General features: G+C 44.0%; 1 protein-coding gene and 1 pseudogene across 2 annotated transcripts in view; one reads left to right on the top strand and one right to left on the bottom strand.

Annotated features, from left to right (window-relative positions):
• REXO1 (RNA exonuclease 1 homolog) overlaps positions 1-20,177 on the top strand; it is a 120,946-nt gene that overhangs the window by 79,651 nt on the left and 21,118 nt on the right. For both annotated transcript variants that reach the window (XR_011165082.1, XM_069071157.1), the window contains exons 5-9: positions 7,693-7,853; positions 11,021-11,158; positions 12,780-12,903; positions 16,967-17,080; positions 18,299-18,436. Coding sequence is in view for 1 of the 2 variants with exons in the window: in XM_069071157.1 (XP_068927258.1) it covers positions 7,693-7,853; positions 11,021-11,158; positions 12,780-12,903; positions 16,967-17,080; positions 18,299-18,436 (675 nt within the window). In the remaining variant the exon portion in view is untranslated. The remainder of the gene's footprint in view (positions 1-7,692; positions 7,854-11,020; positions 11,159-12,779; positions 12,904-16,966; positions 17,081-18,298; positions 18,437-20,177) is intronic.
• On the bottom strand, positions 1,780-3,326 carry LOC138148358 (protein NDRG1 pseudogene; annotated as a pseudogene).

The following is a 20,177-nucleotide window of genomic DNA, read 5'->3' as shown; positions in this document are numbered from 1 at the left end:
CCAGGGCCGGTGCTCTATTCACTGTGCCACCTAGCTGCCCCCTTGGATGTGAATTCTTGCTATACTATGACCTGAACAACTTTGGATAGATCAATTGCCTACAGGATATGCTTTGGTTCTCTTAAGGTCCTTTCAGGTCCAGCTGTCCCAGTTGGAGCATCCACCAACACCCTCCAGTCCACCTATATAACAGAAGAATAACTTGGGTGTTATTCCTTTGGGTATAACATCTATACCAGAGGTAGTGTGATGGAAAGATTGCTAGATTTGGCCTTAGAGTTGGGCCATGTTCAGGCTCTGATATGTGTTAGCTTTGTGACCTTGGGCAAATTGCTTATCCCTCATGAATCTTTCCCCTCCCCTCTAGAGTGGAGATAATAATATTTCTTCCTGACTGATAGGATTGTTGTGCAGAAGCTCTCTCCAATCTTAAAGGGTTACAGAATTGAGTCTTGATAGTAGTGATAATTGCTATGGACCAAGGAACATCCCACCCACAGATTTGCTGTAGCAAGAAATGACATGATCAGGGGTGGCTAGGTGGTGCAGTGAATAGAGCACAGGCCCTGGTGTCAGGGGGACCAGAGTTCAAATCCATCCTCAGACACTTAACACTTATTAACCCTGTGACTTTGGGCAAGTCATTTAACCCCAATTGCCCTCCAAAAAAAGAAAAAAAAAACAAAAAGAAATGACATGATCGTCTCTGACATTTTTTTGGTGCTCTTTATCAATAGTTCTTGCTATTTCTTCACAGCTTTATAGACATTTTCATTTTACAATCAGGAAACAGGAACTCAGAAGTGAAATGACTTATCAGGTAACCATACATAGTAGAGCTGGACTTGATTGCTGCCATTGTTCTTTCCAACTAGAGTTAACTTCTCTCTTCCCTTATGTTGGAGACACTGGTAGTGAGGTGGTTAGAAAGCAGGCAGAGAAAATTTGTGCTTGAGAGAGTGGAAAATTCAACATTAAAGGAAGGAAATATGAGGTCATTGATTTCAATATGTAAGTGACGGGATGTTAATAAAATAGAATTAAACAGGCCATTTATATAGAGCTGCTATGCTCTTCTATTGTTCTTAAGGCACTGTTAATTGACCTCATATGAAGATAAACCAAAAGTCCTTAGCTTCCAAGAGGTCTTTTCTTTTTTAAATGAACAGATCCCAGTGCATTTTCTATAGACATTTGTCGAATTTTCCTTTTTTTTTTTTCAATCAATCAATATTTATTTATTTGTTGGCTTAAAAAAAATCTTTTATTTATTTATTTTTAGTTTTCAACATCCGTTTCCACAAGATTTTGTTACAAATTTTCTCCCCGTCTTTCTCCTACACTCCACCCCAAGATAGTGAGCCTACTGAATATACCTTCCCCCAGTCTGCTGTCTCTTATATCCTCCCCCATCCCTGTCCCAACTTTCTAGTAGGGTAAGATGGATTTCTATACCCCAGTGCCTATATATCTTATTTCCCAGTTGCATGTAAAAAGCAATTTTATTTTTAAACATTTGTTCTTAAAACTTTGGTTTCCAGATTCTTTCCCTTCTTCCCTCCTCACCCACCCCCACTGGGAAGACAAGCAATTCAGTATAGGTTATACATGTGTAGTTATGTAAAATGTTTTAATAGTAGTTATATTGTGAAAGACTTAACTATATTTCTTTCCACCCTATCCCGCCCCTCAGTTATTATATTTTCTTCTTTGATCCTATCCCTTTTTTTTCTTTTCTTTTTTTTTTGTGAACAGTTTAATCAAGAGATCCATCTCTGGATGCTTGCTTTGGACTGGTCCCCCTATCTTTTCACACTCCAACCCCCCCCCCCCCAACATCAAAAAGACTCTTCCTCAATTCACTCACTTTGTTCTCACCAGAGCTCACTCTTAAAAAATAAGCTTTGGATTAATACCAAGTTATGTGCAGTATGATATAAGGGGGGTGGGATGTGGGGCAGGGGGAGGAGGGAAAGGAGGCAGCTACTTAAACAGTTCAAACCAGAGCCAGGAAAGGGAGATACTGGGCTCCCAGGGGTCCCTGTCTAACAGGAGACTTCCATGGACTTGAGCCCAGCACTGTCCCCAGTGCTCCCGGAGTTGGAAGTGATCTCGAGGCGGGTGTCTGTGTGGGAGCAGGTGCGGGTACTCTCGCTGGTGTGGGAGCGGCTGCGGTTGCCTTCCAAGGAGGTGACACTGGAGCCAGAGGCTGTGCGGGACCTCATAAGGTGGGTCATGCTGGCAGAAGGCATGTATCCCATTCCCTGGACAAAGTACTTGAAAGCCTCTGCAAGCTTGGCAGGCTGAGAAATCTGTGGCAGGCCTCCACAGTCTGCCATCTTTAGGAGTGTGGTCTTGGTTGGATCCAGTTTAGAGTTGCACTCCACCACTGCATCCACCGCAGGTGAATTGTCTCCAACCACTAACAATGCAGGGTACTGCAGGGTGACAGCATTGGTTCTGGGGACAGGATGCTCGATTTCTAGATCCCGGTGACTGTTGTAGGCATTAATGAAGAGATGGAGATTGCTTGGGTTCATGTCATTGATGATATGGTGATGGTAGGTGTGCACCACCTCTATGTTGTTCTGCATTTCTTCCTTCCCAAACAGATGAGACACCACCATATCAGGAAGAGCTTGGGTCCACCCAGAGATCTTGGTTGCTGCCCAGTCCACCCACCCTTCAGCACAAGGGTTCACATTGATGAGGATAAGTCCTTCCACCATTTCTGGGTGGTTCAGGGCAAATCAAGTTAATATGTAGGCACCTGCTCCGGTTCCCATTTCAATCACGCTTTTCAGTCCAAACTGGTGGAGAATTCCAGGAATCATTTCAGCCAGTTGATCCATGGAAGGATACATGTACCCCACAGGGAAGGATTGGGCTCCATCCTGCTGCCCAGGGGCATCCACGTGGCAGACGGCAAAATGCTGGGTGATCTCCTGCATGTCCTCTGAATTGAAGAGAGGGTTGTAGCAGGTTTTGTGGTTCATGCCAATGTCATGGTATGTGAGGATGACAGGACGGTTCCCCTTTGGGTTTCCACATACAGTGACATGAACCGAACCATGTAAAGTCTCAATGTCCTGCTCCTGAACGTCAAACTCTTGCAGGAGGCCAGTGATGGTCTCTTCTCTTTCCACCAGAGGCTTGACCTCTGCGAGGTCCACATCCTGGAGGTCTTTCGACATGGTCCCAATCTGTTACCTGGGGAAAGAGGCTTAGGAGATGAGGAACGCCCGTCCAAGGGAAATCACTCAGCTGCGCCCTAGTCTCTTGTCCAGCTAGGGAACTCTGAGCCTGAAAGCGTGGGTGAGCAGAGTAAGTGTGCGCGCAGACAGCGAGGTTTGTTTATGTGGTCCTATCCCTTTTCAAAAGTGTTTGCTTCTAACTACCCTCTTCCCCAATCTGCCTTACCTTCTATCATCCCCCCCCCCTTATTCCCTTCCCCCCTACTTTCCTGTAGGGTAAGATACCCAGTTGAGTGTGTATGATATTCTCTTCTTAAGCCAAATTTGATAAGAATAAGGTTGACCCATTCCCTTTTACCTTCCTGCTCTTCTCCATTGTAACAGTTTTCTCTTGCCTCTTATATGAGATAATTTACCCTATTCTATCTCTCCTTTTCTCCTTTTCCCATTATATTCCTCTCTCACCTCTTAATTTTATTTTTTGGATATCCCTTTTATTCAGCTGATCCTGTGCCCTCTGTCTATGTATACATATACACACACTCACATATGTATTTATATACACATAGACCCTCCCATACATACATACATATGTATGTATACATATATATAGTCCCTTCAACTATCCTCATACTCAGAACAGTCTCATGAGTTACAATTATCATTTTTCCATGTAGGAATGTAAATAGTTCATCTTTAATAAGTTCCTTATGATTTCTTTTTCCTGTTTACCTTCTCATGCTTCTCTTGCTGCTTTTATTTGAAAGTCAGATTTCTGTTCAGCTCTGGTTTTTTCATCAAGAATACTTGAAAGTTGGGGTGGCCATGTGGCTCAGCGAGTGGGAGCACGGCTCCGGTGTCGGGATGACCTGAGGATTGAATCTGGGCTCTGACACTTGGCACCACATGCAGAAATGGCTGGCCGTGTAACCTTGAGCAAGTTACTTAACCCCGATTGCTCTAAAAAAAAAAAAGAATATTTGAAAGTCCTTTGTTTCATTGAATGACCATATTTTCCCTTGAAGCATTATACTCAGTTTTTCTGGGTAGGTGATTCTTGGTTTTAATCCTAGCTCCTTTGACCTCCAGAATATCATATTCCAAGCCCTTCTATCCCTTAAAGTAGAAGCTGCTAGGTCTTGTGTTATCCTGATTGTGTTTCCACAATACTCAAATTGTTTCTTCATGAGAGCTTGTAATATTTTCTCCTTGACCTGGGAACTCTATGTAGCTATGATATACCTAGGAGTTTTCTTTTGGGGACCTTTTTCAAGATGTGATCAATGAATTCTTTCCATTTCTGTTTTTTACCCTCTGGTTCTAGAATATCAGGGCAGTTTTCCTTGAGAATTTCTTGAAGAATGATGTCTAGGTTCTTTTTTTGATCATGGCTTTTAAGTAGTTCAATAATTTTAAAATTATCTCTCCTGGATCTATTTTCCAGGTCAGTGGTTTTTCCAATGAGATGTTTCACATCTCCTTCTATTTTTTCATTTGTTTGGATATGTTTTATAGTACTTTATTTCTCTTCATTGAGTTTTTGGGCCTCTTTTACCATTTGAGTTAGTCTACTTTTTAAGGTGTTATTTACTTCAGTATCTTTTTGGGGTCTCCTTTAGCAGGCTGTTGACTCGCTTTTCATGATTTTCTTGCATCATTCTCATTTCTCTTCCCAATTTTTCCTATACTTCTCTTACTTGATTTTCAGAATCCTTCTTGAGCTCCTCCACAGCCTGTAACCAATTCATATTTTTTCTTGGAAGCTTTTGATGCAGGAGTTTTGACTTTGCTGTCTTCTTCTGGCTCCATGTTTTGATCCTTTTTGCCCCTAAAAAAGGATTCTATGGTCTGATTGATCTTCCTCTGCTTGATCATCTTGCCAGCCAATTACTTGACTTTTGAGCTCTTTGCCATGGTAGAACTCTGTTTCCAGGGTGGAGAGAGCAATGTCCCAAATTGCTAGGGTTTTCACTGTTGTCAGAGTTATGAGGAGGCACCCTCTCTACAGCCACCACAAGCTCTGGCACACTCACCCCAGGACCCACGCCCAAGACAGTGACCCAGATCCAGGCAGGTCAAAGCAAGAGCAATTACCCTCTGAATGGTTGCTTGGTCCCCCTAAGATCTGCAGGCCAAGAGCTTGAGAGGCAGCCACGTGGCAGCAGCTGCTGCATCTCCACCACCTCTCTCCTGGGAGCAGGGGCTGGACCGCATTCTTCTGTTGCCCAGTTCTAAGAGTTCCCTACTGACCTTTTACTTTCTCTTTGTTGTTTATGGGTTGAGAAGTCTGGAAACCACCAACGCTGCCAGTGATTCACTGTCCTGAAGTCTGCTCTGGCCAGTCTGTGCTGCTGTTCGGGGCCACCCCGGGACTGCTCTGCCCCCAGACCGGTGCAATAGACCCTTCCTGTCGGCCTGCTGGGCTGCCTTCAGTGGGAGATTTGTTTCTCGCTGTCACTTTGAGGGTTCTGTAGCTCTAAAATCTGTTTAGAGTCATATTGTAAAGGTATTGGAGGTGGTTGGAGCGGGAGCTTAAGCATGTTCCTGCTTTTACTCCACTGTCTTGGCTCTGCCCTGTTGCATTTCTTATACAGACTGGAGTCATTCATTGTTGTGACATTGAGGACACTCGATTCAATCCACTCATAGGTATTGAACACTTGCTTTGTGTATGGCCCTGTGCTTCCTGGTCTTTTGCCTACTCTTGCTCCTTTTTTTTTTTTTTTTGCTTTTTTTGGAGGGGAGGGGGCAGGGCAATGGGGGTTAAGTCAGTTGCCCAAGGTCACACGGCTAGGAAGTGTTAAGTGTCTGAGGCCGGATTTGAACTCAGGTCCTCCTGACTCCAGGACCAGTGCTCTATTCACTGTGCCACCTAGCTGCCCCCCTTGCTCCTTCTTTTAACCTTCCTTCCTTCACTCAGCCAAGGGGTCCAGAGAAGACCAGTTTTCAGTGACCTGCAGGTCTGTCTTGATGGTAGAAAGTTATATTACATGAGTAATGTTATATGAAGTGGGGGGGGTGGGGAACTACCGCTCTGCTGTCTCCCTATACCATGGTGCTGCTTGGAAACCTGCCTCTGTTACTACCTCTTTCACTTTGAACAAGTAATTTCTTCTTTGTTTCTTGAGCCTCAGTTTCTTCATTTGTAAAATGAAGTAGCTGTGCTAGAAGTCTCAAAGATCCCTTCTACCTCACTCAGTTCTATATGATAGATTGGAAAAGCTCTTTTTAATGGAGCTTCTTGTCAGTTTCCCGATAATGTCTTAGGTACTTTGTGGCAAGATATGGTGGGCATAGGGAGGGGCTACAGAGGCAGATAAGACAAAGTCCTTGCCTTCCAGGAGTTTACAATTCATTTGGGGGAGACAAAAAAAAAATAAATGAAAAGAGTATCTCCTGCCTTACATTCTTAGATGCTAAAGGAGTGCTATAAACCTTGAAAGGAGAGATGATTATAGGCTAGTGAGATGAAATGAGTTGGGCGTTGAAGAATGGAGAGTTAGATGGGAAGTAGTAAAAGGATCTTCCAGGAAGAAATGAGCAAAGGCATGGAGGTGGGAATATCTGGTTCTGGGGACAGTGAAGCCCACCATTTTGTCAAGGGATGAGGTCTGTGTAGGGGAGTGATGGAATATGTAGTTCAGAATGGTATTTGGGGCTGGAGCCCTGGTTGTGTGTGGCCTTTGTGTGGGAGACTTAACTGCACCAGCAGTAAGAACAGAAAGTAACAGAATGAAAAGGGTGTGGGAAGAAAAGTCATGTTAGATTCAACAGAAGAGAATCCTGGTGGTAGGGGGATGGGGAGGCCTTGAGGGGAGGCTTCATACTTCCAGGCCTCTGCCCCTCCTGATCCTGGTCAGGCTGATTATCCTATTAGTACATATCTTGTTCTTTCAAGCTGACCACATGGTGTGATCGTGATTTTCCTGTTACAGTAATCATAAATGTTTGTTGTTCTGGTGAGATTGCGATTGCTGGCCATTGGTTTATTTTTCCACCTTTGAAAACAAACCTGCATAAAGTAGTCCCTTGGCTAGGCTGCAAGGGACTACTTTATTTGTGACCTCATCAAAGGGAGTGGAAGAACATAGAGCTGGGAGCAAGTAGTCTTGTCACAATGACCAGGAGAGCAATGGCATAACCCCTGGGTCCTTTGCTAAGGAATCAAGGCCTTTTCTAACTCAGATCTAAATGCTTCAAACTGAAGGACCTGACCATGTGGCAGAGGCTATCAGAAACCTATACCTTTCATTGGACCTACAAATTGGTGACATTGCCTGATCTGACCACTGAGTATTGACCTTTTCTCTCCATGGCCTTGCCACAGAACAGATCTTAATGTCGTCATTCCAAAATCCTAGTTCAAAATCCAGACCTTTCCCTCTGTGCACCCAGATGCACATTTTGGTAACATTAAATGACCAGAATTACTTGGTTCTCCGGAGCTCGGTGATGGGAATTTTGTCTTCCTACAATCATGTGCCCTGTACCCTGTCAGCCCCCACAGGTGCCAAGAAAAGTAATTCTTTGAACACCGTTCAAGTTGCAAATGGCTCTGAACCAAACATCTCCTTGAAGTCCCGAACCATGTCTGGGATGGCTTCTAAAACCAGCACAACATCCGTGCAGAAGAGGATAGCACATGTGCCCTCCCTACAGGTAATGCACGTTTTCCCATATTCAGTTCAATAAACATTTAAGTACCTGTTGGGTTCAAGGCACTGGGAATGTAAATACAAAACCAGGGTAGACCCTTGCCTTCCAGAGGCCATGGGGAAATGATAAAAGTAAAGACATAATAGATATAGAATAATCATTACAGGGTTGTGGCATTGGCGGCGGGGGGGGGGGGGGGGGGGAGGCTTCTTGGCAGGAGGTGGTAGGGCTTGAAGGGACTTGGGATTCTAGGAAGGAGGTGAAGCACCTTCCCCTCCAAGTCTAGCTGGTAGACCTCACATTTCTAGGACTGCATTGAATCAATAGGTTGGGAGTAAATAGATCCCACTGCGGAGAAGCTTTGTGATGTGCTGAAAGGTTCATCAAAAAATAATTTTAAAAAATAAAGAGCTTTTCTAATCTGCCCTCCAGTGGCATTTGCCATTTCCACCAAAACAACAAAGTACGGTTTTATCTCCCTGGCCTTGTAATAATCTTGTCCCTGGCTTGTGAGGAACAGGTACTCAAAGATTTTGAACTGCAAATGGGCCCTCACTTGGCCTTTACTTTCTTTTTGGGTCTTGGCCTTTACTTTCACTCCAGGAGTTCTTGAAGACTAAAGCGTTAGGAAAGAAGTTAGCAGATTGTTTTGGAGGAGACTAGGAAGACATGGAAATTGTTAACTTAGTATGTTTGTTTGGCAGTTCAGAAAGGCCTAGAAAAAGTGAGAATGTCTTCTGGGAGAAACAAGACAGTCTCCTTGTGTCTAACCTAGTGTGGTCAGTTTCCCTTCTTCACATGTAGCCTACTTTTTCTTGATCACTAAGACTGGAGGCTGGATAGGAATGGGCCTTTCACAGGGACTCCCAAAGTAGCTCTCACATACTTTGGTTGACCCTGTCTCCCATGCCTACCAGAGTACTTTTGAGACCTAATTACACATTTCCCCTTTTTAGGAGCAAATCCTCTGCTCCTCCTTAATCTAATCATCTCTGACTTCCTTAGGGACTAGCAATGCCCCCCCTCAGGATCCTTTGTCACACATTCTTGTGTGACTAATGTCATATTTTGCCTGGTGATGGATGTAGTTATTTGTGCCCATGTTTTATCCTCCCTACTAAACTTTCCCTTTTTTGCCCCTTTGCAACCTGTCTTCCTCCTCCGCCTCCTCTTGTCCTTTTTCCCTTCTTATCTACCCCTTCCCTTTTCTTCTTTCACCTCTTCCTTCTTTGTCCTTTTCTCTCCTTTCTCCTTTTCCCCATTTTCCCTTCTTTTTTCCTTTGTCTCCTATTTTTTTCCTCCATTTATCCCAAATCCCTTCTTCTCTCTCCTTATTTCAGGGGAAAAGAATTCAGATTATATTATCCCTGGCCTTGAGGAGCTCACAGTCTAGTAGGAAGTAAAGATACAAACATAGATGAGTGATACATATTCCACTATGTACATAGCTGCTCTAAGTTTTGAGGGGAAAGATTTTTAAGTGACATGGCAGGAAGAAGCATTTGAGTTGAGCTTTAAAGGATAGATTAGCAAGTCACAAAACTGTTTATATGACAGAGAATCTTAGAGATGTTGAATTGAAAAATTCTGCTGCTAATAGTATTTATTAAGCTCCTTATGTGCCAGGGATACAGAAAAAGGCAAAAAACAGCCCCTGCCCTTAAAGTGTACTCAGTCTAATGAGGAAGAAAACATTCTAACAGTTATGTACAAACAAAGCTACATGCTGGATAAATAGGAAGTAATTAACTAAGGGAAAGCACTGGAGTTAAAGGGCTTGGGGAAGGCTTTGGGGAGAACTCACAGGAATCTTTCTTTGGTCTTTCTAGAGAGTAAACTTAAATAGGCCAGTCATTTTGATTCAGTTTGGGGCCAGGGTTCCTACCAACATCCGACAACGCTATCATAAATGGAGATAATAGTGCCTCCTCTTCGGGGTTGTTGTGGACCAAAGTTTGAGGGGGAAGGTTGTTATTGAGAGGGCAGGAAGTGGCATCTGAGTTGAGCTTCAAATGATAGATTAGAATTCAGCAGTGGGGGAAGGGAGCAGGTGGGACACGTTTCAGGCCTAGGGCACAGTGTGAACAAAGGCATGGAAGCAGGAGAACTTAGGATGCATTCTGTTGACTCTTCTTTATACACAGTTCTTGAATTAACCAATGAAAGTAGACTAACTCTTTTTAAAATGCTAAAACAAATTAGCAACAAGAATCATAAATCCATGATTTATTTATTATGATAGAGAGAGTCTACCCTCTCATTTTCCTCATAATCATACTAACTGGTTAGAAAATAAGTGTCAACTCAGAAAATGGTAATGGTCTGTTAGTTGCTCCCTGCCCCCATCTGTTTAACAAAGAAATAAGACCAACCTCTTCAAACTCTGTAACACACTCCTGTTAGGGTAACACAGTAACAGTGTGAGAACCCTCCCCTCATCTCCTTGACCTGGCTAGGGATGAGAAGAGGCAAGCATGAACTCTTGGAGACTGGGCTAGTGGAGCCAAACTCTGGGCAGCCTCCTGTGAAGCTGGGAGGGCTTCACGCATGGGCCCAGTGCTGATCTGTGATCTCTCTATCTGTCTCTGTGGGATGGGAGCCAACCAGGGCCGACCTCAGCAAGACTCCTCCCTAGGAGAACGTGAGTTTTGAAAAAACCCGCAGCAACTCATAAAACAGCTTCTCAGGGTGTTGGAGGAGGCTGTGTTGTGTCACTGGAGGGACAGCCTGTGCTAACAGAATCAGAACAGTAGACAACAGAGGTTTTGGAACTGGAAATGAGTCGCATCATGGTGTCAGAGTTCAAACAGGTCTTTAAAAAGGAAGTCATGAAACTGATGACAGGGAATCTTAAAGATGTCATTTGTTGAATTAGAAAATTTTGCTGCTGATAGTCAATAAGCATTTAATATTAAGTGTGCCTGGTACTATGTACTAGGCACTGTGCTAAGTGCTAGGGATACAAAGAGAGGAAGCAGATAATCCCTTGACCTCAAGGAGCTCACAGTCGTCATGGACAAGCAATATAGGAACAACTATTATTACATTATGATTATAGGAACTATAACAACACCTGGATAAATAGGGAGTGACTGAGGGAGGGCACTGGAATTAAGGGCTGGGGAAGGTTTCCTGTAGAATACTTACTGATCTTTTTTTTGTCTTTCTAGAGTGTAAGCTTAAATAGGCCAGTCATTCCAACGGAGTTTGGGGCCAAGGTTCCTACCAACATCCGCCAACGTTATCTTAATCTTTTTATTGACGAGTGCCTGAAGTTTTGTCCATCACCCCAAGAAGCTTATGACAAGGTCTGTATCCATAATAATAATTATTTTGCTATGCTGTGAAGTTGGGGGTCTGACGTGGGGAGAGGGTTAGTTTGCCATGAGCTCACCTGGTACAACCAGTGTGTCTTGCCTAAGGGGAGGACACTCTCTCATCCCCAGAAGGGCTTAGGAGCCACCCATTGAGCTTGAAGCTTTGCTTGGTAGATCTTTAAGCTAATTTCTGCTACTCTGCACTTCATCGTTTGTTTATCTCCCTCTCTCAGTGATTGGCCAGGCTTCCTAGGAGGGAGGTGGTAGAGGCAAGAGCCCAAGCTGTTTGTCCTGTAATTTGAGTTAGTCAAATAGAAGAAGATTTGCAGACCATTGAAAGACCCTTGGCACTCATCATGGTGATCTCTAGAAGGGGAGTATCAAGAACTGTGCTTAGGTCAGAAGACTTGAGTGTGGATCCTTTACGGCTCTGTGTTAGCAGTTGGATCCTAGACTAATCACTCCCCACTGATCCTCGTGAACTCCCTGTAAGGGAGGGGATTTCACTAGATGACCTTCCAGTTCTTTTCCAGTTCTAATATCCTGTGATCTAATCAGTCTGAGTCAGTAAGGGATGAATGGGGTAGAAAGTACCAGATCAGTTTGTGGAGATGCAAAATTGGGCTGTGGGTTCAGTATCTGACCCTGCAGAAGAACATTAATGAAATGAGTCTGTGCACATCTATGTATCTTTGAGGTAGTGTGCTGCAAGGGACAAGATTGGATTAGAGTCAGGAGGACCTGGGTTCCAATCTTCCCTTTGTCATGTGAACCTGGGCAGGTTCATTTTGACTGTAAAATAGAACTAATAGCAATACCTCTCTCCCAGGGTGGTTGTTAAAGACCAGATGACATAATATAGGTCGAGAGCTTGGTAAACCTTAAGATCCTCTGTAAATTTCAGTTATTATAATTGTGAATATTTTTTTTATTGCTGAACATCTCAAGTTACATCTGAGGAATCTGAAGCTTAAGTTAAAAGAATTGCCCAAGGGCACAGGACAAGTTTAGGCTCTTGATTATGTACTTAAAAGGGCTGCCTGCTGCAGTTCTAGCAACCATTTGAAGATTTCTAATCTAGCATTGCCCCTCATTCTATAGCATAGAAAACATGTCTGTTGAGTTGAGGCCACACATCTAAAGTCATGTAGATAGTTGCTGTTGGCTTCACCTCCTCTTTCCCTCCCTATCCCCAGTGATCTTAAGGCTTCATGTCCCTATCTTCCCTTAACCTGAGCTCCTTTGGCTCGCCCTAACTAGGATTTTAGGGAAATTCGGGGTTTTTGCTGCTTCTTCATTTTGTAGAACCCCCATCCCAGGAAACCCACAGGTCTGTAGAAGTGGTAAGAGTCTTGCCACAGGAGAAGAATTGTGGTCTGCTTTAGCCCAAGTGCTCAAATACACATTTCTGCTCTGACTACTCTAGGAACTGAGGAAACTCCTGTCCCTCAAATAACATTCTAATGTGAAAATACCAGTCCTAATTTAGTCTTTGATGTTAAATTTATTCAATGTAATTGCATTGTGTTCTTTGTCTTGGTTACAACCCTTCCCTCCACCTAACCCTATGAAAGTTGAGATTAAATTTCAGCAACACATGTTTTCTTCCCAGGCTTTATCTGAGGAGAAAGTGGCCTATGAACGGAGTTCAAGCAAGAATATCTACCTGAATGTGGCTGTCAATACCCTAAAGAAGCTAAGGAGTTTAGGACCTGGTTCTGTACAATGTGTAAACAGTGAGTATGGCTATAGTAGCAAGTCCTTTCCTTCTCAGATTTTGAAATTGATGCTCTTCCTTAGAGGACCATAGCTCTAACAACATTAGCTATCTGGAAGCCATCTGAAAACTGAAGGAAAGCACAATAGGTCTTTGAGCAGCTTTCCATACCACAGTTCTAATTTATATTTTGCCCAGGAGGGCCCCTTGGGTCCTTTCTCAGAGCTCATCATCACTTTCTTTGAACACAGTTCTAACAAAGATCTCTGTTGTCCAAGCCCACAGCTGAGAAGAAAAGCATGGAAGGGCATTGTTAGAGAAAGCATCAAGAAAGACTGGATAACGGGGGAGAAAGCCTAGCAAAAACAGCTTAGACCTTTCCCCCTAGTCTAGCATCCTTAGACTTAGGATCATGGGACTTAGAAGGGACCTTGGAGACTAGCCAGTCTACCCTCTTCTTTTTCTAGAAGAGGATACAGTAGTTTGGAGAGGTTGTGGCTTTTCCCATGGCATGCAGTTAGTAAGTATCAAAGCCGGAATCTAAATCCAGTGCTTTTTCCTGACACCTCATTCAGTACTGTGCCCCACTTCCAGGCTTCACCATAACCATAGTCCAGGAAGTACAAGTGTAGGTGTTCATAGGATGATCATTTGGAATCCTGAAGAAAAAAAAATTATTTTTCCACATTATTATAAAAAGCAAGGAAATAGATAATCTGTTTCAGAAAGTTTTCTATCCAAAATGATTATAAAAATTATTGTAATAGTTTTGGCATTTAGAGGGGGCAAACTTCAGTTATGTGGAAATTGCCCTCTATAGGACCCCTGGCATGCTGACAGGATACTAAATGTTAGCACTAGGTGAACTGAGCGGGTGGAAGAGAGTTCAGGGCCTTAGGGCAGATGCAGCAGATACTCTGCTGTATGTCACTCTAGGGCTTTCAAATAAAAGGACTAGGGGTGTCAATTATCATTGTATTTTGAAATAAAAGTTTTCATTCCACTATACCTTTTTTTCTTTGCCTTTGGTAATTTAAAAAAAAATGCACTGCCTCAACTGAGGCAGCTTGGTCATTTGAGGCAGTCTTAAATCTGGTCCTGTCTATGCTTTATTGAAGTGGGGGGGGGGGGGGGCGGTGTGTGATGGAGAGAGAGCTGCATTTGGAATCACAGGGCCTGGGTTTGAATCCTGGCTCTGCTACATAGGGCCTTGTAATCCTAATATTCAGCACTAGGTGCAATGGAATTTCTGTTGTTGTCATCCCTAGGGAAGATGAGATGTGGAAAAATAGAGAACAAAACTATTTGATAACTGAGTGATAGGGTAACAGCAGTGGGGTTGAGGAGGAGGACAGGTGACATTTCTGTTCTAAGGGTCTGACATTCTCTCTTTTAAGGGCCCTGTCATTATGACCTCATTATTTGTTTTACTATTTACAAATCACTTTATATTCTTTACCTCATTTAGTGCAACAATCTTGTAAGGGAGGTAGTTTTGTGTGTTATTCCCAGATCAGAGAGAAGATATTACTTAAGCCCTGGTAACCCATCCAGTAAGTGTTGGAGTTGGTATCTGAACTCTTCTGACTTCAGATCCAGTGCTCTTTCTAGCGTATCACAGATCCCTCTCAGTCACAGAACAAATTAGTATCTCATGGGCTAATTATAGGGTACAGATAGTAAATGCTGAGAGAGGGTGATGGTGGAGGAAGAAGACAAATGAGCTGCCTGGGGCCTGATGTATCAATGTCTATCACTAAGATAATGAAGTTTGTGATGTTCTTGGAACATCCAGTTACATAGATTCATAATGTTACAGATGGGAGGTCCTTTGGAATTCATTCGGAGCTGAGAAGGACCTTATCATGTGGAATGTCAGAATTAGGAGGACCCTTAGAACACAAGGTCAGGGTCCTTGGAACAAGAAGGTTAGAGCTGGGAGTGCCCTTAGGACACAAAATGTGAGGGATGACAGGGCCCTTAAAAGAGAGAATGTCAGACCCTTAGAACAGAAGATGTCAGAGCTGGGAAGACTCTTAGGAAACCAAATTCAGGAATGAGAGGGCCCTTAGAACACAGACTGTCAGGGACGAGAGGGCACTTGCATACATGCAGTTTAATCCATCCTGCTTATTTTATAGCTAGAGAGACTAAGGCCCAGAGAGGGGAAGGAATAGTGCCAAGGTCACCCCACTCATAGCCTGCTGAATTACCTTTCAGTATTCATTTTACTATTACATGGCTCCCTAGCTAATTCGGGATGAGAATATCCGAAACCTGCACATGGAAGCAACAGGTCCAAATGATATTTGTGCCCAAAAAAGCGTACCTCCTTTCCCTCTCCTTCAGTGATTATGGCCTTTCAACTAAACATAATCCTTTGTTTACAGGGAAGGGAGGGGGGAGCCATGATAGAACTATAAACTAAGTAGTTTCTTCTTTAACAACATTATATTGGCCATTTTAGGAAGGGGATATGGAGAGAGAAAGACCAGGGTACTTTAGTGGCCCTCAGCCTGTCTGAAATGGAAATAGGCTCCATTCCCCAAAGCAAGATGCTTTTTCCTTCATTCCCTCTTATACCTTTTCAAAGCTCCTGTTTTTAAAAGGTAAAGGGCCACTAATGGAGTAACTTGTGAATGTCTTCAAAGCGTATGGCCTTTAAGGCATATTTCTGTTTCACACATTAAGCCTCAGAGAAGAGGGTTAAGACATTTCATTATTAGCTCTCGAGAGGGTACATTAAGCAATCAATTTGTGCTGTTCTCCTAATTTTCTTGATCTCATCTTCCTCACCCCCTCCATCTCCATTATCTTTGCAACCATTACTCGGAGAGAACTTGGGAAGGTTAGCTTTAGAATGGCTGCCAGCTAATGATTGTTACAAAGTACCTGTAAAGCATTAGATCATGTGTTAAATCCATTCCCCAGTGAAGGCCTTCATGGTCCCTACTTTCTAGTCCTTCCCTTCAGTGTGAAAACCTGGCCTGCAGGGATCTTTCAGGGATGAAGAGAATGAAGTGGGCTCTGCAGAGGCACCATCTGGAGCCTCTGGCTAATGGAGCTCAGGACTGCCACAGAGCCCCAGAAGGGCTTGGTCTGGCTGTCACCTTAGGCACACACACACACACACACACACCTTTGCATCTCTTTCTCCTTGTGGGGCTTTTTTTGTTTGTGCAGGGAGCTCAATTTTCCCATCAGCCCTCCTTAATTAATTTTTCCTTTTTGGACTCCCAAGTGAGGGCTCTAGAAATCAGGAGAGCTGGCCGAAGAAGGGGAACAGTGGGTCAAAAGAGTCCTTTGTCTTTTCACTGATCATATTTTGAATAGAAAAAACTTAAGACCTAAAGAACATACCATGGTGGGTTGGGGTGGAACTATGTCTAAGACCTTGGTCTTCTCATATCCAGTCCAGATCTTTCATAGTCCACACAGGTGAGAATGAATGGCAAGGAGTTGCTTCTAGAGCAGAGGTCAGCAATAGCTCATTACATGAAGGGGAAGAAGAAGCAAAGAAGTTGAGGTCAGGGGAAGAAAAGGAAAGGAAGGAAAGGGCTGCATTTGGATCCAAGTGGTGGGGACAACCATCAGTGATTATCTGCCCCCTTCTGCCTCCCCCCCCACCCCAATTCAGGAAGAGTTTACAAAAATATGAGAGAATTTCTGCCTGCCAGGTCTTTAGTCTACATAGATGAAACAATTAGGTAGATAAAGTGAATGTACATTGAAAAGGTAAAATATGCCACCTTGGTTTTTTTGTTAAGTACAGAATGAGTGACAGAGACCTTTAAGTTCTAGATCAGGTCAGAGGGGGAAGACCTCCCTGTGGACTTTGATCCAGAAAGTTTTCCTGGGGGAAGTAGGATGAGCTGGACCTGCAGGGAACGATGTGGAGAGCAGGAGGGAATAGGAGGGGAAAAGGAGGATGTTCCAGGAGTGATGGGGACCCAAATGTGCCAAAGCTCAACATTTTCTTTTCTTGGTCCTTCCTTCCCGTTTGGGTTCAGTTCTGTCCCCTGGGCATGACTTCCCCAATGGTGAGAGTAATAGATCAGGTTGTTTCTCCTGCCCCCCTGCAGAGAACAGCAATCGGAAGGTGGTGTCTCATGAAGCTGTGCTGGGGGGAAAACTGGCCACAAAAACAAGCTTTACACTGAATCGATCGGGAAGCCTCAGAGCAGAAGATTTGACAGGTGAGAACCTTGTTTCTATATGTTCATGCTTTTAAAGTGTCTAGGCTTGCATATGACAGAAAAGGGTAGGAGGGTTAGAGTGGGCGACACCCTTAGCTTTCCACTTGTAAATTTTATCTTTCATACTAGAATCCTAGAATATCAGTGGTGGAAGGGACCAGCTGCCTTATCGTACATGTGAGGAAACTAAGGTCTAGAGGGGGAAAGTCTGGTGGTAAAGATGCAGCTAGAACCTTTTTCTCTTGATTTCTAATCCTGGGATTTTTTTCCCTTCTGCATCCTTTGCTACCTCCTTTCATTTGTAACAGGCCAGGTCTGCCAAAGAGACTTCCTATAGGAACCCAAGGAATACAGAATTTATTTTAGGGGGGAAGGCAGGGCAGTTGGGGTTAAGTGACTTTCCCAAGGTCACACAGCTAGTAAGTTTTGAGTGTCTGAGGTTGGATTTGAACTCAGGTCCTCCTGACTCCAGGGCCAGTGCTCTATTCACTGTGCCCCCTAGCTGCCCCCAGAAAGACAGATTTTTACTTTGGTGTGCAAATCAGAGATGGGCTTGGAGACTCTCCTTGCCCTAGCCTGTCACACTAGCCCACCCCCAGCCTCCCATTCTGTGATCCTATTGTCATGCCACCCTAGGCCCTCTCCCCTTACTCTGCTTCCAAGAGAGATTAAAAATAGGTCACTCAGGCATTGTCTCTCTAGTCATCCCTTTCTTTTCAAGACTTATCTCTGTCTGGTGCTTCTGAACCCATAGTTGTTATATACCCATTTGGTTCAGGTAGCCCTTTCACTGACCATATCCCTCTCCCTGGTTGCCCTTTTGGAGAGATGCTTTCATTGGTCCTGAGCTAGTGGTAGAGAGCAGGTGAAAAATCAAAGGTGGCTTAGTCTGTAACCCATCCCCATTACGAGAGACAACTCTAAACTTATTCTCTAGTGCAGCAGTTCTTAAACTTTTTGGTTGCAAAACCCATTTATGCTGTTAAAAAATTATTGAGGACTCACCAGGAAGCTTTTGTTTGTGATTCTGTCTTGCTGTTTACCATATTAGACATTAAAAGGTCTTGGTAGACCCTCTGAAAGGAGCTCAGAGACTCCTGACCACACTCTGAAAAGCACTATTCTAGTGGATTGGGGATACCCTATTTAGGAAGGAAATGACTTAAGTTAGGGACAGTTTCAAGCAGTGAGTGTCATTGTGACCTTCACTGTCCCTAGGAGCTGCTTTATACCGAAGATTGAAGGACTACATTCTAACAGAGGACCAACTGAAAGAAAACGGCTACCCTCTGCCCCACCCTGAAAAGCCTGGCCGAGCGGTGGTGTTCACCACTGAAGAGAAGAAAACCACAGACTGTGAGTTGTTGCTTTCTCTAGTGCTCTGAGATAGATCGAGTGCTTTCCTCCACAGCCCTGTGAGGCAGGAATAGCACAAATACTGTTCTCCCCATTTAATAGATGGGGTTCTTAATTTGACCAAGATCAAGTTAGTAAGGGTCAGATCTGAGACTTGAACCCAGTCCCCTGACTTCCAGGCCTCAGTGCTCTCTTGACTACTCTACTCTGCTTGTCTTATCACCTTTAGTCCCTGTCTTATTGGTTTCATTCAGTGTTTAGCTGAGATCTGGGCCTCTGAGCCTATAGATCTATCTCCAGGTGCATTGTGGGTATATAAGGGAATTCAGCAGCATTCTGCATCCTCTGCTGCCTCACAGCTCACAACAAGGCGAGGCTTTTTGTACTTTCCAATCACATTAGTAATGATTAATCTACCCCATATAACTTTGGCTAATCCACATTCCCAGTGGGCAAGCCAGATTTAAATTTCCCCTCTTTATGGTGCTCTTTATTGAAAAGAGATACTGACTATCCCATCCTAGCTGAGCACTGTGCCCAAGGTCACAGAGAGATGAGGCTTGGAGGTGAAGGCACAACCTGCTTGCAGTGCTGCCTGCCCTGAGCCCTTTGTGCAAGGGTACATTGTACCCAGGATGCCAGATGTCCAGCAGCAGTGGTGCAGGGGAGCCAGATGGATCGAAGCACAGCAGGCAGCTGTTGCCTCATTGACTTTCCACGTAGAATAGCTAGCTCTCTGATTCTCCCACTTGGCAGTGCAACCCTATTAGGTAACTTTATTCCAGTACCCCCTTCCGACTCTTCTCCAAAGAAAGCAAACAGTTTGGTGCTGTAGCCTCAGGGATATATTCCCTAAGCCCATGGCTTAGGAAGGTTTAGATAATGTGCTGCTCACTGGAGCTGCTCCAGACATGTAGGGGCAGAGAAGTACTTCAGTGGAGGCTTTCTGGCCTGAGTCTTAAATTGGAATTGGAAAGGAATTTGGGTTTGGCTTGGCACCGGGGAGCAGGACAGGTATTCTACTGTGTTTCCCTGATAATAAGACCTATCCCGAAAATAAGCCCTCCCCTTACTGTGTAAGATTCCTATAAAATAAGCCCTCCCCCGAAAATAAGCCCTATTGAGATTGCTACTGTAGTGAAGGTGATCCCCTGTGCTACACGCTACATTACGGTATACACCAACCGTCCCCGTCCCCCCGTCCCCCTCCCTGGGAAACGCACACCGCGCTCCGAGCTGCAGCAGTGAGTGCATCATCCTGTTCTTCCCCAGTGATTTGCTTATTGAATAAAGGTACATTTTTTTGTTCACATTTACCTGTTTATTAAAATTGCTGTCAATGTTCATTAAAATAAGCCCTCCCCTGAAAATAAGCCCTCTGGTGTTTTTCTGTCAAAAAAAAAATAAGACAGTGTCTTACTATCGGGGAAACACAGTAGGTGGACAAAGCAATGGATGAAAAGGTGGAAAGGAATAGATTGCAAAGAGACTAGTCCACTTGGAGGCATTTGGGCCATCATGGTGAGCAGTGTGAGGAAAGGCTGAATGAGAGAGGGCCTTGAATACCTATGCTAACATTTAAGAAAGCCTGAGATGTTGGGAGAATGGAGATAGGAAGAGTCACTGGGTATCTTTCCCTGCTAGTGGAGTCCATGGCTATGGGCCCCAGCCATATAAACACTCAGGTTGGTCATCCTGATTGACTAGACACTGTAACCCTAATGCCCTGGATCCATCATTG

The sequence above is a fragment of the Petaurus breviceps genome, unplaced genomic scaffold, assembly GCF_028583685.1.
Source record: "Petaurus breviceps papuanus isolate PSGF00001 unplaced genomic scaffold, PetGlider_PUasm1.0 108, whole genome shotgun sequence".
Taxonomy (NCBI): domain Eukaryota; kingdom Metazoa; phylum Chordata; class Mammalia; order Diprotodontia; family Petauridae; genus Petaurus; species Petaurus breviceps.
This window is presented reverse-complemented; position numbering and strand designations above follow the sequence as displayed.